The sequence below is a fragment of the Pleurodeles waltl genome, chromosome 5 (genome assembly GCF_031143425.1).
Source record: "Pleurodeles waltl isolate 20211129_DDA chromosome 5, aPleWal1.hap1.20221129, whole genome shotgun sequence".
In the NCBI taxonomy this organism is placed as follows: Eukaryota; Metazoa; Chordata; class Amphibia; order Caudata; family Salamandridae; genus Pleurodeles; species Pleurodeles waltl.
The window spans coordinates 1,095,921,723-1,095,939,794 of record NC_090444.1 but is presented as its reverse complement, the minus strand read 5'-3'; the positions used below and the strand labels follow the sequence as shown (position 1 = coordinate 1,095,939,794).

Genomic DNA, 18,072 nt, shown 5'->3' with positions numbered 1-18,072 from the left:
GGGACTATTTTTTTTCTTGTTTTAGTCTCCTGCTCGTTGGTGGGTGTGTGTTCAGCTTCGGCACATTGTGGTTTCACTCGCTCCCTTCTCTGTTCGCTGTTATTATATGTATGCACGCGCACTAATGCTACAGCTGTCTTAGCGCTAAAAAGGTTGGGCATCTTTCATCAGATATGTGTTGTTTCCGAGAGTGAGAACTGCCAATCGTTTTCTCTTGCTTGGTGACCGGCGTCTCTTTTTCAGGCCTCGCTTGTGATAATCATCCTGTTTCCTCTTGGAGGAAAGATAGGAAAGACTGACCTTCCCATTGCTGAGTCACTCTGGAGGGACCCTCAGCGTTGAACCAGAGGGTGCCCGCCCTCACTGCGCAGCTGGAGTGTGCTTGGTCTGATCCCGACTACCATAAACTCTCCCCAGGCTCAGCTGGTGGGTACCCTCGGCAGCAGGATGATGCCGATCGCGGACCCTGTGCAGGTATCTGAGCTGCACTTTATCCCAGGCTGCACCCTGGGGTTCCTCCCGAGCCACCCTGCAGGGACTCCTCCAAGCAGCAGCAGTCCGGGTGCTCCCCAGGGCGGGTGGACTGGAGCACACGCCACCATCCGAGCTGGAGTGAACAAGGACCTTGCTCTAAGACCGCCCGAGTACCTTCTCCCCAGCAGCATGACAGTATGTCTTTCTCACCCCCCTCTGAGTCCTATTTCACTCCTTTTCACCAGGCTCTTCACCGCCCTTCCTCTTTTCCCTGCTGGAGCCCCTCAGGAGCCGTTCCCACTCCAGTTTCCTGCTCAGCTTACAACCAGGTGTTCAGCAGCACCCTGGGGGCACAGCCACCATGTAAGGCTAGAGGGCAGTTGCCCTATAAATTACTGTCCTTCTGTATTGGGACACTGGTGACGTAAACTATTGTTTGCTTTCAGTATTTTTGCCTAAACTATCATGTTGCATGACATCAGTTCTTAGGCGGGGTGAGGGTTAATGTTTGACTCAGAAGTTAGTTTTAGCTGAAAATGTGTGGTTGCTGTGCAAAAACATTTGTTAAAGTCAGTGGTCCCATAAGACACTGAGGGGGTGATTCTGACCCCGGCGGTCTTAGACCGCCGAGGCCAGGGTCGGCGGGAGCACCGCCGACAGGCCGGCGGTGCCCCGCAGGGCATTCTGACCGCGCGCTTTGGCCGCGGTCAGTGCAGGAAAACCGGCGGTCTCCCGCCGGTTTTCCGCTGCCCCTAAGAATCCTCCAAGGCGGCGCAGCTCGCTGCGCCGCCGAGGGGATTCTGACCCCCCCTACCGCCATCCTGTTCATGGCGGGAAAGCCGCCATGAACAGGATGGCAGTAGGGGGGGTCGCGGGGCCCCTGGGGGCCCCTGCCGTACCCATGCCAATGGCATGGGCACGGCAGGGGCCCCCGTAAGAGGGCCCCGCAAAGTATTTCAGTGTCTGCTTTGCAGACACTGAAATACGCGACGGGTGCCACTGCACCCGTCGCACCTTCCCACTCCGCCGGCTCGATTACGAGCCGGCATCCTCGTGGGAAGGGAGTTTTTCCCTGGGCTGGCGGGCGGTCTTTTGGAGACCGCCCGCCAGCCCAGGGAAAAACTCATAATACCCTCCGCGGTCTTCTGACCGTGGAGCGGTATAATGGAGGGCGGAATTCTGGCGGGCAGCCTCTGCCGCCCGCCAGAATCAGAATCACCCCCTGAGTGCTCCAAGCCAAGGTGTGAGACCACTGAATGCAAAAAGTAATGTGCTGCAAAGTGTGAGATTCACCTTGACTGCTCCAGGGTGTGAGACTCACACTGAACGCCAAGGGTGTGGGAAAGCCTTGAGCTATCTACTGGTGGTCTGCATGCCAACCCCACTGATGACTGAGGGTTGACTGCCTTTTTTTTTTTTTACCTAAAGTATTAATGTTTTAGAATTTTCTTTTTTTTTTTTCTTTTTTTTTTTACTTCCTGCTTAACTATGGCTCACTCAAGATCAGGTGGCATCCATCCTCCATTCTGCTATTCTTGCCATTGGGTGTTCCCAAATGTTATCAAGCATGCTTCAGGGGCATGCATGCTAGCAAGGCTAAAATGCAGCAGGTGTGTGTTTGGGGAGAAATACGGTAACACATGCACAAAAGGGAAGTTTCTGTTGGCTGTATGTGAAAATGGCATATGCGCTCTGCATGTTGTTTATTTTTTTGACAGTGCTGGTGGGCAGTATGAGGTACAGCACAGATCCTGCGGGTGGAGAGTGGGGCGTAAGGGGTGGGAAAATTGGAAGTAGGCCTTGGGAAATATATGACACGCCTACATTTTTTCCTCTAGGCATACACCAAGTACTTTGAATGCTCAGGGGGTCAGCATGTTTTTAAAATCGAGAATTCTGGTGAATTCAACAAGATGCCTATAATATCAGCAGGGCAAAATGGGCCAAATTAGAGCGACCACAGTAAAATAGTTGGGCAGTGCAGAGCATCAAGTATAGTCAACAGTGCTTCAGATAGGGCAAGTGTTAGACATTGGGTCTCAAATTCGAAGAGGTATACACCCTTGCCCAAGTAGGGACCACAATCCTAGTCAAGGTAAGTCACTACACAACCTAAATTATACTGTGCTCACCCTTTGGTAGCTTGGCCCAGAGAATGCAGATTCAACTTAGTGGGCAATGTTTAAAGTATTTGTGCAATAACTCCTACAGTAGCACAGTGAAAACACCACAAAAAGCGCTCTACACCAGTTTAAGATAATAGATAATATTTATCTGAATAAAATAAGACCAAACCAACAAAAATCCAATATGCACAAGTCAAGATATTACTTTTTAAAGATTTAAATGAGTCTCAATCCTTAGGAATCAGTGGTTGTATCCTTGTAACACACAATCTGCAATGCGTAAAAAATAACAACGCACGGGGGCCTTAGAGGAAGAAGTGCATTGAAAAATAAGGCACTGCATTGGATTTTCCATCGTGGCACAGACAATGCGTTGTATCTTTCCACGATGCAAGGTGATGCATCGATTTCCAGAAGCGCAGCCTTGGTTCCTCACTGAGATGCAGGGATATTTTGACTCCCAGGGACAATGCGTGGAAAATCCTTGACGAGCTGGTAAGAAGGAGCAGGCACTGTGTCAATCCGGTAGGCGATGCAACGATTTTTCAGTCACGAAGGAGGCGCTGCGTCAATTTCTGCAGGTGTAGCTTTAATTTTCTGATGCATGGGGATTTCCTTCTCCCTGGTGGATTCTTTGTGGACCTGAGACTTCAGAACATGAGGCAAGCTCATTCCAAACCCTTGGAGAGCACTTGTGGGGAAGGCAGAGTCATTCCAGCAGAGTCAGGGCCAGCAGGGCAACAAGCAGAGCAGCAGTCCTTCCAGTACAGCTGTCCAGACGAGTCCTTTAGGCAGCTAGGAAGTCCCTCTGACAGAGTCCAGTTGTAGATCCATAAGTGTCTGTTTTGGTGGGGTCAGAGGCCCAGTATATATACACCCAAAAGTGCCTCTGAAGTGGGGGAAACTTCAAAAAATGGTTTTGAAGTGCACAAGTTCTCCTTTCAACCCACCCCTGTCTGCCAGGAGCTCTGTGGGGGGTTATCAGCCCTCTGTGTGAGGGCAGGCCACTGGCCTTTAAAGTGTAAGTGAGAGTTCCTCCACCATTCCTGCCCAGGTAAAACCATCTCTCGTGCAGATGCAGCCGAGTATCCTGTGTTTATGGCTGTCTGGGTGGAAAGCACAAGGGGGGCGTTCAACCAGCATAGGCCAGATGTGGACTGGAGACAGGCTGTTAAGCACAGATGGCAGTAAGTGCAGGGAAATGCCTACCTTCTAAAAGTGACATTTCTGAAATAGTAATGTAAAATCCAACTTCACCAGTAAGTAGGATTTCTTACTCCCATTTCAATCATACCAAATATGACGTCTACTCCACAAAGATCAGAATTTACCACTTAAAAGTGTATAAGGGAATTTCCAGAGCTGGCCCATGAGAGGAGCAGACTTCAAAGTAGTGAAAAAGGACTTTGGGAGATTTTCACTATCAGGATATGTAAAACGTATATGTACATGTCCTGCCTTTTACCTACATAGCACTCTGCCCTATGGGTTACCTAGGGCCTACCTTAGGGTTGACATATGTAAGAAAAGGGAAGTTTAAGGCTTGGCAAGCAGTTTTAAATGCCAAGTCAAAGTGGCTGTGAAACTACAACCCTTGTAATGTCTGGCCTGAGACATGGTTAAGGGGCTACTTAAGTAGGTGGCACAATCAGTGCTGCAGGCCCCTAGTAGCATTTAATTTACAGACCCTGGGTACATCTAGTGAACCTTACTAGGGACTTATAGGTAAATCAAATATGGCAATTTGGGTATGAGCCAATGTTACCATGTTTAGGGGAGAAAGCACAAGCACTTTAACACTGGTCAGCAGTGGTAAAGTGCGCAGATTCCTAAACCCATCAAAAATTAGATCAGAAAAATGGAAGGAGGCTGTCAAAAAATTGGGGGAAGACCACGCTAAGGCTGTCAGGTCTAACACCCAGCTAGGGAGTTGTTAGTCAGCAGTGCATATTAATTGACCTATGCAGGTCCCTCAAGCAGTTTTTAACGAGGGAGGTCTGGTTCCTCTTAGCAATACCTTTCAATGAGCTCCTGTATTTGTTCAGCAATACTTTTAATGGGGCATCGTTTGCATGTTTTTTGATGGGCTGCACAAGTGCTTCTCAGGCACAGATTAATATGTTTAAAGACAAACAGCCTGATTTAGAGTTTGGTGGAGGGGGGTTACTCTGTCACAAACGTGACAGATATCCCATCCACCGTATTACAATTCCATTATGAACTATGGAAAATGTAATATGGCGGACGGGATATCCGTCAGGTTTGTGAGAGAGTAACCCATCTGCCAAACTCTAAATCAGGCCCAAAGTATTGTCAAACAATGCAATGACCTTCATGTTCGCTGCCTCCCTTTGCAGGAAAGGCAGGTATTCTTGCTGCCACGTCACTCTGGTAGGTCAGACTGCAAGGTCAATGCATGGGTTCTGGCTTTCTGAGATGAACTTCAATGCACTGCCTATGTTTCTGAAAATATTTTTTTGCAGTCAGATGTTCAGTAAGATATGGCGAATTGCCAAAAAAACATAATTAGCAATATCTGGCATTTTTCACAGTAGGATGGGCTTTCATCAGCACACATCTAAAATGGGAACCCAGTTGAGCGAGCAATGTTTTTGTGGTTAAAAAGATAACAGCACATGAAGAACCTTATGATAACCCGTTTTTGCTGTTGTGGTAGTTATGTAATGTTTTTTGTTTCCGCAAGTGTCTGCTTGGTCCAGTGATTTCCTCTATTTCCGTACTCCTAATTAATTTTTCTTTTCCTGGTATTATTGTGCAAGACAGATAGTTAATATTGTTAAAGATCTATTGATCTATCTATATATACTTATATATTCATCTATCTTTTATCTAGCTATATTTTCTCTATCTATCTAGCTTTTATCTATCTATTTTTTATTGATCTAGCTGACTGTTAGAGGGTCTATGACTAAACATGGCTACCATTGACAACGCCAATGGAAATACCTCAGGGATTGCCAAGACCAATCAGCTTTGCCAGTGCTTGTTTACTTTGACTGTAAAGTTGTATTTGGTCTAATAGTAAATTTCTTGATTTAGATCATAAATCAGACCTGATCATCCAGGAAAAACAACGGTATAATAATGTTCTAAATGTGCATTTATATAATGCACTGATACATTTTTAGTAAAAGCAATGTATGCCAGATAAAGTCAATAGTTTACAGTCATTGTCAAAGGCAAAAGTCCACGAGAAAGCAAATAGGTAAATTTTCGTTTTAACAAGCACATCTGTCTAATAATGTAGGAAAGGTGTTGGCATGGTTTCTTGTTCTCCGTTTAAGAAAAAAAATTATTTACATTTTGTTTAAATTCGTTTTCTCTTTAAAGGGATGTTTGCATTATTTCATTTTGAATTTTATTGCGGAAAAACCTCCCAAATGAGATTCCTACACAGACACCACGGTCGTCATTTGGGCGAGTTCGTCCATCAGCCAACTGAGGTGAGAAATGCCAACTTTGTCAAGTCAGCTAAAATGGTTTTAATGCCTTTGGTAGTCTTGGTGTGCAATATTTTCACATCTCACTTACTCTGGTACCCAAACTACTGGACATTCCATTTTTCAACTTTGGCAGATGATCTTTTACTTCAGATAGAATGATTAGTGAGTCAGTTGGCGCCTGTTGGTCTTTGATGGCTTGTTTACCCCCCCCCCCCCCCCTTGACAGTTGTTAACAGCTGCAATTTGCCCTGGGCTCGGTTTTTCTATTGTAAAAATGCTGAAGGTTTTGCTGTTCAATGCTGGCAGACTCAAAACTTAACCCATTGCCTTTTTGGTAGTGACAAGTAAAGGAATCCCCTTTATTACACTATGCACAGTCTTAACTCATTTTGTTCGTCTTCCCTGACCATCTGCTGCCTGTAGCAGTGTAGTCTGCTTCACTAGTAGCTACTTGGCTGCTATTCTGTCCTCCATCCACAGAATTGTGTTGATCAAAGCAAAGATTGCCTTATTGTTTGTGACTATAGCTTTGTCTTCTCCTACTACATAAGAAAAGGAGCACAGCCTTACTATATTGTACTCAGATTGTCAGGCCTGCCAAGTGTCACACATCTTGCGTTACACGAACCCTTTTTAAGTCGCTGTACCGCATTACCATAAGTAAAAACATTGTCTCGCAAATCCCGGCTTATTAAAAATTGAGTTTATTACCTCTCTTGTACTCTGTAGTATCAGCGCTCCTATTTTTCGTGAGGCTACATTGAGACATGTGGGGTAGGTGGTGATCGGCAGCCAAAAGATTCGCTGGTAAGTTATGATGAGGCTGGCTGGTTCATCATAACTGGACAGTGTTTTATTTGTTGGCGCTAAACAGGCTGCTCTGACTACTTTCTCCTGACACTCACTCGTCACTACCTGGACGCACATGCATGTGCTGTACCTCCTGCCCTGCACTACGAGATTTACTGCTGCTCGGTCAGTGGGGTGTGTGTGCTAGTAAAGGAAGATTGGCAGCCACTTGTGCATAGCCCACTGAATTTGCATATAGAAAGTGATGCAAAGAAGTATCAGAATCTCAATAAGGGTGTTCTGGTCACGAGACGCTGATACCGACACGTGACGATAACTGTTTGCTGGGTTCTCTGAGGCTCGATGGTCCCAGGTGGGCGGAGCCGTGAAAGTAACAGAGGGCCTCCATGCTCCATCCGGCCGGCCAGTCCACTGGTGCACATGATAGTGGCAGGCGCATGTCAGGAACGGAGCCGTGTCTCAGGATGCAGGGGAGGACAGCTGCAGGGCAAAGGGCACAGTGACGAAAAGGCAGTAGTGGCTTCTATTTGCACAGCTGTAGGTCCGAAGGCCCCCGCTCAGTGACAAGTCACAGTGAAATACGAAGGAGAGTATTCCAGTCATTGAAAAAGCACAGTTTAGATTAATTCACGTTCAGTAAACTATTGGTGATAGCAAGCATTCTCATCAGTCATGTCTTCGTTAAAACAGAGTTCTCTACACGGATCTTCAACTGTAAAACAAGACGCAATCTGCATTATAAAGCTTTTTCCCTAAAATGTAGATAGAACAGGCCACTGTGTACTCCTGTAAGACATACTTAATCACATTACTCATTTATGGAATCTTAGTAGTTTAATTGATGCTGATTTACAATTTATATCATTCAATTCATTCAGAATCATGGAAAGAGACAACATGATAAAAATGCACACACCATATATATTTTTACACTAGGCTACATGAATTATGATCTATTTAATACCTAGTAGTTATTTAATAAAAAATAATTTAATATAACATGGATAGAAAATGCAATTAAATGTCATTCAAACTGTCACACATAAATGTCACATGTAAGGCAGCGAATGTCACACATAAGCACTCTACATATGTGGAAATGTCACTTGGCAGCTATGAATTGTCACAAAATAAGTTTTTATTTTAGCACAATCAAATGTATCTATTCCGGTTGGATAAGGCGCCACTTGGTACTCTACAGCTAATTCAGGTCATGGCGAGTTGCCCTAACAATGGGATTAATTTAGTGGTACACTGGAACCAGTGGTGTAAAGAAACTTGAGTGGGCCCCCCACGCACAGTACATGGAGCCCTCTATCCCACTTACACCCGCCCCCGCCTAACCTCCCACCTCCCCACCCTCCTGACGCACACGGAAGCTCCGAGTTCAAATTACTGTGCTCAGAGCAGGCGCGGCCCGTCCTTTAGGGCGGAGGGGGCATGCCTTTTGCCCCTCATGAAGAGTGTCTGTCAGGCTGAACAAAGGTCAGCCTGACAGACACTCTTCATGTTCAGGTTAGGCAGCCAGGAGCAGACATGCGTGATTTGCGCAGACTCCTGGATGCCTGAGCTGAACTTTGCTGGGCTGAGGAGGTCACAGCTCCTATGGGCTCCTATATCCTCCTCAGCAAAGGTGCCTCAAGGCCCTCCCCTGGGTGACAAGGAAAGGGTCGTCCATTGACTTCGACCTGGGCGCTTCAGGTTTAAGCCCTGAAGCGCCCAGGGCGAGTGTCAATCAGTGACACTTTGACACAGAGTGGGGTCAGCAGTCTCCCTGACCCCATCCCACTCTGTGACAAGGCTGGGACTGCTGCCTTCCCTCATTGGCTGACCGACCTAAGGTTAGCCAATGAGGGAAGGCAGCAGTCCCAACCCTCCTGGGACCGAGGATGAAGGTAAGTGTGTGTGTGTGATCGATCTTTTAAAATGAATGTTTGGTGCGTGCGTGCATGTTTGAATGTTATGAGTGTTAATGGATGTGCGTGCGTGTGTGAAAGAATGTGTGTGTATGATATTTTAAAATTAATTTTTGGTGCGTGTGTGCCTGTTTGAATATTATGAGTGTTGTTAATAGATGTGCGTGTGTGTGTGAGTGTGATCTTTTAAAATTAATGTTTGGTGCGTGCATGCATGTTTGAATGTTATGAGTGTTGTTAATGGATGTGCGTGTGTGTGAAAGAATGAGTGTGTGTGTGTGATCTTTTAAAATGAATGTTTGGTGCGTGCTTCCATGTTTGAATGTTATGAGGGTTGTTAATGGATGTGTGCGCGTGCATGTGTGAAAGAATGAGTGTGTGTGTGCTTCCCGCCCACTCCCTCCCTCCTAAAGCTGCCCCGCCACTGGCTTAGAGGGGTCTGCGGGGACCTTTGGAACGATGGTTGTACATTAGTACTCATGATTCAAGCAAATCCTATCGACTGACCGTTTGTGATCCAACAAATCTATTAAAAAAAAATGCCATCTCAGCTTCATTTTGTTTTAAAGATTTCCACGTTTTCCTTTCATTTAGTATGGGTAAACAGTTAAACATTTAACATAAATTCAAAAGTGAAACCTTCCAATGTTTCTGTAAAACATACTTCAGAAAGAAACATTTACGGGAGTAGGAAGGGATGTTTGCGCACACTATCTGCTTTAATATATATATACTTCTGGTGCATTAATAATTTCTGACACTGATATACTCAGCATTACAATGAAAGTGACATTACGGTATTGCATACTCTTAAAAGGAGAACATTTTTCTTACCGTCTCGTAAAAGTGCACTTGTTGTTCCAGATACAAACGGATCACACTATTATAGTCATAGATCCGATTACTGTGGAAATGATTCATTTCAGCTGCAATCATATGAAAAAGAAATTAATTTGATTTATACCTTACTCTTAAATACATTTTTCTTTCAAGAGTTTACATTTTTCTTTCAAGAGTTTACATTTTTCTTTCAAGAGTTTACATTTACGAGGCTTAAAGAAGCCTTATGGTAAGTGATGTCACAGCAGGTCTCTAAACTCTGCCGCAGACCAGCCTCCAGGCACACAATTCACATCTTCATTTCAAATATCTCCAGTATTGGGGCTGCTTTCCAGGTGACAAATGCAAACAAATTACTTTGCACAGGTTTGAACCAGACAGTGGTGGTTTGAGGGGAATATGATTTATTACGGTAACAACTGAAAGAAAAATCCATCATTAGAATGGTACTTGGAGAAAACTATAGTTGGAAAAAAACCACTGCAGTGTTAATGTTGGGCCCCTTGATAAGTAAGAAAAGGATAATAAAAAGTGGATACAATTGAGAAACGTAGATGCAGAGCTAGTCATAGTATCAGAATTGTAAGACGCACAAATACCTCAACTATATGTATAGTGGGACCATGCATGAAGAACAACTTCAAAGAGGAAGAAAGAGAGCTTCTATTTGTCAAATGTCATGCACCATGTCCATTGTGCCATGAAGCCTAAAGCACCAAACCTTTCCATATCCATGTGAGAAAGCATAGCTTATATAATCTATATTACCATAAATGTTTATGAATTAATGTGTGACAATGCCACATAGAAACTGCAATAGTAATTTTGCTTAAACGTGCACCTGAAATGTGACCACGGGGAGTGGCCGCCAATGTATACGTGGACTAATAATGATGACTAAAATGTTTATGTATTATTATATTGAATAAGTTTATACTAATTATTTATAATTGTATTATTGAATTTGTGCTGAAATCCTTATAGACCTTAAGTTAGCATGAGCCGAAGCTTAGCTGCTTGGCTCTCATATTAAATGTATTTTTCCTATCTTGCAGTGTGCTGACTCACAAAAGGACACGACCTCTTGTTTTTCTTCAAACTAGAAGACGAATGTAACCATGCTAGAGTCGTTCCCATGCATTTTTCATTGCTTGTAGGGTGATATTAAAACAAAATGAAACAGTGTAGATTAATGTAATGTACAAGGTCATTCGAACCGGTGAAGACAATGGAGCTACTGACCAAAAGATGTGCAAAGAATTACAGATAGATTAAATCATACCAGACGTGCCACCTCCGAAGACATCGAATAGGAGAACCAATGAGAGTCTTGTAAAATAATATGGGGTGAAAGATAGGTGACCTATTGTGTTTTCTGATAGGTTAAAGATAGTGGGGTATAGCAAATGTCCAATAGAATTTTGGGGGAATGCACAATGAAAAAGGGATAAAAACCCATGACACGGGAAACCATTTAGGTGGGTTAGGGAATGCTATTGATTTTATCCAGAAACTTTGTCACTCTGTTTGGTGACTTCTTGGTTCGCTTAGAACCATCCTTGTCCTTAGATTTGCCCATTTTACACTTTGCCTCCTTATGAGGGAAGTGCCCCTTTTTGTCCCGGAGCTGAGTTCTGACAGATGGCGATTTGACTGATGTCCTGAAGACGAAGACTGAACCTGTGCGCTGACCTAAACTTTGGAGGGTAATTATGACAATGCGTATGTGATTTGTCTGTTTGCTTTTCTTTTCTAGGTACCAACTGCTTACTTTTGACAGAGACCATAGTTAGATGTTTTCCAAATTGGTGTTCTAAATCGTTTTGCATGAAGCCCAACATGCTAATGCTAATCAGTGGTTAGGACAGGTGTTCACTAAACTGATGCAAATAGACAAACGACCGAATCTATGCTTTGTTGAACTGACGCGTTATTGACACTCTGCTAAATTGATCTATGTTCACGCCGTGTTATGCTCTGATGTTTGTGATTTTCGCCTTAATGAAATCTTACCAAAGTTGCCATATCGTGACTATGCTATCATGTTTCTTGGTTTTGAGATTGACGCACCTGCTTTTAGAATTGTAGACAATAGGGAAATAAAACTCATAAAATTCTACTAAATTGGTGTGGTTATTCATGACTGCAAGGTCATAGGAGTGTTTTGAATTGATTAATGACTTTAACTAAAGTGAAATGTATTGTTGTAATAAATATTGATGACATTATTAACGTATTGATTGACATATTGATTAGCTATCTCGTCCTAAGGTGTCTCTCAACTGGGTCAAAAGATTCATTGGCCTAAAACGAGTCCTGATGTGTAATAAATTATCATAAAGGGACGCGTTAGCAGTTCTGGTAGCAGAGCGACGGTTAGGCCCTTAGGAGCCCTAGGACGGAGAGTTATTGTTTAGACTGTTTTCCGGAGATAATGCAAATTGGAGGTATGATGTGTTTCTAAATTCACCATGACTTTCCTGGGATCTCGGAGCCTGCCTAAGTGAGTTGGGAATGTTCTCGGCGTCATAGAATGTGTGGTGTAGGATTTGCGCTTGCTCAGCTTATGCATGTCGCAGGTGATTTATGAAGTTTGTGTTTATTTAGGCCAGGTAATGTTGTTTTAGTAGGAGTGGGCGTACTCCGCAGTATGAGAGTAGGGAAGTCGGCGTACTTCATATGAGTGTTGCGCTTTGTGCTAAAAAATTATCCACGTGGTTGGTTGTTCATGTACGGACCCGTTGTGGTCTAAGACTCCGGAGTATATTGACAAGTGTAGGAGACACTTTAGGTTTATGTTGTAATTTGTGCAGTTTAATTAGGTCAATCGGGCGTGGCTGACAAGTCGAGTTTGAGTCAAATTGCATGTGTGAAACCTTCAATGGAGATTTGGCAAGTTCTAAAGTGCACTAGAGCAAACCATTGACAAGTCGAGAGTAGGATTTGCGGGTCGAATTCTGCTTGCGGGATCTAAGAAGGAGAGAGTAGCGGCCGAGGCTTCAAGTGAAATCTCTAAAGTTCTAAAGCGAATGTTTACCCTTCCTGTAGTAAACCGGCAAATTTGTGTTGTTGTTAAGGTGCTTGCAGTAATTTTTGCATTAGTTTGGTGTGAATCCAGTGAGGGGCAGACAAGCCGCAAGACTGTCAGCTGCAGTGTGTGAGTGTGACATCAGTGGTACCACGCTGAGATAGGTCAGTTGTCGAGAGGGGTCGCGCACGGATTGGCTGCCGTCCGTGAAAGGCAATAGGTTGAGAAAGGTGGCTGAAGAGTGTCCTGGGAATTAAAGTCACTTCTTGATTAAATACAAACAAAAGAAAAGACGCAAAGATGAACTTTATCAAAGCTTTTAAGAGCGCTCTGAAAGGAGACGCATACATTATGGCGAGTGAAGGGGAGCCTACACCGCCTGAGGGTACTCCAGCTTATATAGTCATGGAGGAAAAAGGTGTTGCGCCTTGTTTATGGATGAAACAGTGGCACAAATTGATGGAAAAGGAGGGATGTTTAGCATTTCCGGAACACGGAACGTTCAATACGAGAGTTCTAGAGAATTTAAGGTGGATGTTAAGTGTACAGAAGCCACCTCCGAGGCCAGCTCAGTACGAGGCTTTAGCAATTTGGGATTTAATGGCTATTAAACAGAGACAAAAAAAATTCCAAAGAAGAATAAAAAGGGCAGAAAAGACTTTAGCGGAAGCTAGGTGGGATAATGAGAGCAAAATGTGGAGACGAGGAATAGTTGACAGACTCAAATTATTCCCAGCATTAACACAGGGAGACGAGACACAGGGGAAGAAAGCCACATGTAAAACAGACAAAGACTCTAGTAAGCCTAAGGAAACTAAGAGATCTTGGGAAGAAGAAGATGATTCAGATAACGAAGAATTCCTAAATCAGTTATTGCATGATCGTCCGCCACCTTATGCGGTAACCGACAATGTCCCGAGCACTAGTGCGGGTCCTGGGAACCAGACGCAGGAGAAAGGAGTTACTGATACAGCACAGACTAGTGATACGGGTTCGATACAGAATGGTGTCAGTGTACCCACTGCAGCAGACATGCAGATACAGTTGCAACCTCCACCGCAGATACAGAGAATCTATCCAGACGTCCCAGTACTAGAGACTACTACAAATCTGATAGTGCCACCAGACCCGATATATACAAAATCGAGGTTAGTGCAGATTGAGCCAACTCCACAATTGCTGCCCCAGCCGCAGCCACAACTAATACCAGGGTATAATCCAGCAGCAGGACCTCCATTAATACCTGCCCCGGCTTCAGAGAATCAGACCTTTGGAGTTGCTGCTCCACAAAGTTTTGGACCAGGTCAGACACCTGTGGCCATATCATTGCCAATTACTGTTGGTCCACCGGTGCCATTGTATGCACAAGGTAAGCCTGGTATATGTGATCAGGGAGTAATGACCCAAGATGCAATAAGAGGAGGGTCCATAGGAACTCCCCAGTTAATGGCCCCGGGAGAACAAGCGGTCGAACGACCGAGGTCTTTGCTAGACCTTAGCCCGGTTGAAGCACCATTGGAGGCAATGAGACAGGCAGGGCTAGGAGTGCTAACCCCACAGACAATAAGTAAGAATGCTTCACAGTCGCCAATGATGCATGCAGGGAACATTTCACTGCAAGGTTTTACAGTACAACAGTTAAATGAGTGGTTAGAGAAGACCTATGCTTCACAAAAAACTACAGTAACTGCAGTGGAACCAGAAAGGTTGGGGAGAGATGAGTACCTGAACTTTCTGAGACTGGGTGTGGAAGCTGCTGAATTAGTGGAAGGAACAATGGGGGTAAACAGATTAGAGCCATCCACCGAAGCAGAATTGAGATATCTGTGCCCTAAGATCACTAAAGAAGTAGGTAAGGTACATCAGAGACTAGCGAACCTGGCAGACAAATACAATATTGATATTGAGAACACTAAACATTTGAAAAGAAGCTACAGGTTAGACTTCAATTCAAAAGACTTCGAGCATATGAGGTCTGCCAGAATGAAAGCGCATCTAAAGGAAATATTGCAAAGTGCTCAGATCTGGGGAGCTTTAGAAAAGTGGGAAGGCAGATGGGCCAAGAAAAGAGATAAGGAGAAAAGTGACAGTCCGGGATCAAGTAAAGCTAAAGCTTCACCAGATATGGAATCAGTAAAGATGTTACCCATGAGAGAAACAGCTGGTGGGGTTCTAATCCATGTACCGTGGTCCAGGGGAGACATCCTATCTTTCACAAATGATTATCCCAGGTTGAGGGAGAAGCCGATCGAGTGGTATCAGCAAACAGATAGGTTTGTGAAGCTTGCGAAGTGTCTCTGGGAAGATTTGAATACCTTGTTTGAGATCATTGTTCCACCCGACTTATGGCTTGAGTGCAAGAGAGGGGTAGACTGGCCGACACAGGAGCTGGCAAGGGATAAGGTGACTGGAGCACCATCTGAGGAGGTAATGAAGTATTATCACAAAGTGATCGAGTTTTTGAAGTAGAAAGTGTCGCCGAAAGTGACTGATTGGCAGAAAATCGACCGGACCTCACAGGAGGTTAAAGAATCGATACATGCTTACTATGAGAGGTTGTTGAAGGCATTCAAACATTACAGTGGTACTGAAACTATTGAGCCGAAAGACATGAACCATCTTGTGTCCAGATTTGTTGAAGGGCTGAGACCAGAGGTTAGCATGATGATTAAGAATCATTTGATCATTTGGCAAGCGAAGCCGATTGATAAGGTGCTGCAGTACGCGAAATACTGTAGTGACAAGATTGAGCTAAAGCAGAGAAAACTGAAGGAGAAAGTGATGGTGATGCAGATAAGGGCAGCACAGGCAGGTATGCAGGGAAATGGAATCCAGCAGATGATACAGCAGCAGCCGCAAGGGAATGTTGTGCTTAAGGCGCAACCGAGAGGCCGAGGTGGAGGTTTTGTGAATCGCGGTCCAGATTTGAATACTGTGGTGGTTCAAAATGAAGTGCAAGGGATGAAAAAGATGGCACCATGTCACGCGTGCGGGGGCGTGGGGCATTGGAAGCGGGAATGCCCAAATGTGGTGCAGGATGGTGTCGTTCAACAAAGCACTAATGTCGGTACATTACAAAATGTGAGAGGTCTAAAATTGAGAAGTCAAAATCCAAACTTCCAAAATAACATGGTTCAGATGCAAGGGCTACAGCCCATGCAGCAAATGCAAATGCTGCGTGTTCAACCAGTGCATATGCAGCAAGTACAACAGCAGGTTCCCATGGTACCTAGACAGCAAATGCAACTACCATTAGCTCCAATGGGACAGAAACAGGTGATGCTTCCTCAGCAGGTCACAGTTCCAGTGATGAGCCAAAATAATACAGTACAGAAATTTCCATTGCGTGGTGAAGATGGAATGAATGAGGAATGGTCGGATGACAGGTCAGACAGTGAGGAGTGCAGGCTTGCAGCATCCCTAGAAGTAGATCAAAGGGGACCCTATGTAGAAGGAAAGGTGATGGGTCACAAGGTCTCATTCTTGGTTGATACTGGAGCTACACGCTCTACAGTCAGAAGTGCAGAGGTTCCAAAACTGCCACTTTCAGGGCGTACCATAAGAGTAGTCGGGGTAGCAAACCAGTACTTGACAAATCCAATTACAGATCCAGTGCAAGTTGAAATTGGCAACTTCCAGGGACTGCATAAGTTTGTAGTCTGCGATTCAAGTCCTGTGTCCCTACTGGGAAGAGACTTACTGTGAAAAACAAAATGCTCGATAACCTGTTCCAATGATGGAATTGAGGTGCAGACAAATAGTGATGATGAAGGTGATGATGGGCAGTTCTCAGAGTTAGAGACAGAGACCGTGAATGAGGATTACCCTTTGATAACCTTATTCCCGATGCTTACAGTGACTGACTTACCAGCTGAGTTACAAGGAACGGTGACAGAGAAAGTGTGGGATTTGACAGGAAAGGAAGTGGGACTGATAAAAGGAGTCGAACCAGTTAAAGTACAAGTAAAGCCAAATGCAGTGTTTCCCCAAGTGCTGCAGTACCACATGGCATAAGATGTCCTTATTCAGGTGTCGCAAATAATTGCGGACTTTGTAAAACAAGGAGTCCTGAAGGAGGTATTGAGCAGCCCATGTAATTCACCAATAATGGGTCTGAAAAAGCCCTGTGGGAAGGTTCGAATTGTGCAGGACCTGAGGAAAATAAACGAGATTGTGGTAAAATGTTGCCCCATAGTGCCAAACCCAGCAGTGATCATGTTTCAGGTTCCATGTGATGCTGAATGGTTCACTGTTGTAGACTTGTCACAAGCTTTATTTTCGGTGCCTCTTCATGAGGACAGACAGTTTTTATTCAGTTTCAAATTCCTGGACAAGGTGTACAGTTGGTGCAGAATTCCTCAAGGGTTTTCTGAGTCACCGTCCATCTTCAATCAGATATTGAAAAAGGACTTAGAATCCTTAGTACTGCCTTTCAGTTCGACTCTAGTACAGTACATTGACGACTTGCTGATTGCGTCCAGGACAAAAGATGACTGTAAGTATGACACAATTGCCTTACTGAATCATTTGGGAAAGAACGGACATAAAGTGTCGCCAAAGAATCTGCAGTACTGTCAGAAAGAGGTGAAATACTTAGGACACTTGATTGAGAGAGGGTCCAGGAGAATATCAAAGGAAAGGGTGACAACTATTTTGTAGATGAACCCCTCAACAAAGAGAGATGTCAGGATGTTTTTGGGAATGGTGGGCTACTGTCGCCAGTGGATACCAAACTTCTCAATTATCTCAAAATCATTGATAAAGCTGACAGGCAAAGAGACTAAGGATGAACCGTATACCATAACCCTATCCAAGGAAGAGCTTGAGTCATTCATGGAATTATGAGAGTGCATGTGCAGGGCACCAGCTTTGGGTATGCCTGATTACACGAAACCTTTTCTACTGTTTTGTCATGAACGTGATGCTTGTTCTTTGTCTGTCTTGACACAGGTCCATGGAGGTGCAAACCACCCTGTAGCATATTTTTCAGCTACCTTGGACCCCGTCGCAGCAGCCTTACCGGGTTGTTTGCGCGCAGTTGCAGCAGTTGGTCTAAGCCTCACGCAGTGTGAAGGCATAGTGATGGGACATCCCTTGACAGTAATGGTTCCACATTCAGTTGAAATTCTGTTGACTCGAACCAAAACCCAGCACATGACAAATGCCTGACTCACACGATATGAGACAATTATCTTGGGGTCGCCAAATGTCTCACTGAAGCTATGTACTGTATTGAACCCGGCAACTCTACTTCCTGTTGAAAGTACTGAGATTAATAATGAAGAGGAAGTGAAACATGATTGTCTTGAGGTAACAGAACTATGTACCAAGCCCCGACCTGATATTCAAGATACGCAGTTAAAGGAAAATGACTGCATTATGTTTGTTGACGGATCCTGTTTGAGAGACTCAGT

The 18,072-nt window shown here is 44.4% G+C and overlaps 1 protein-coding gene across 2 annotated transcripts in view; it reads right to left on the bottom strand.

The window, feature by feature from the left end:
• SNX9 (sorting nexin 9) overlaps positions 1–18,072 on the bottom strand; it is an 844,750-nt gene that overhangs the window by 75,868 nt on the left and 750,810 nt on the right. For both annotated transcript variants that reach the window (XM_069235304.1, XM_069235305.1), the window contains one exon: positions 9,625–9,716. In XM_069235304.1, coding sequence (XP_069091405.1) covers positions 9,625–9,716 — 92 coding nt within the window. The remainder of the gene's footprint in view (positions 1–9,624; positions 9,717–18,072) is intronic.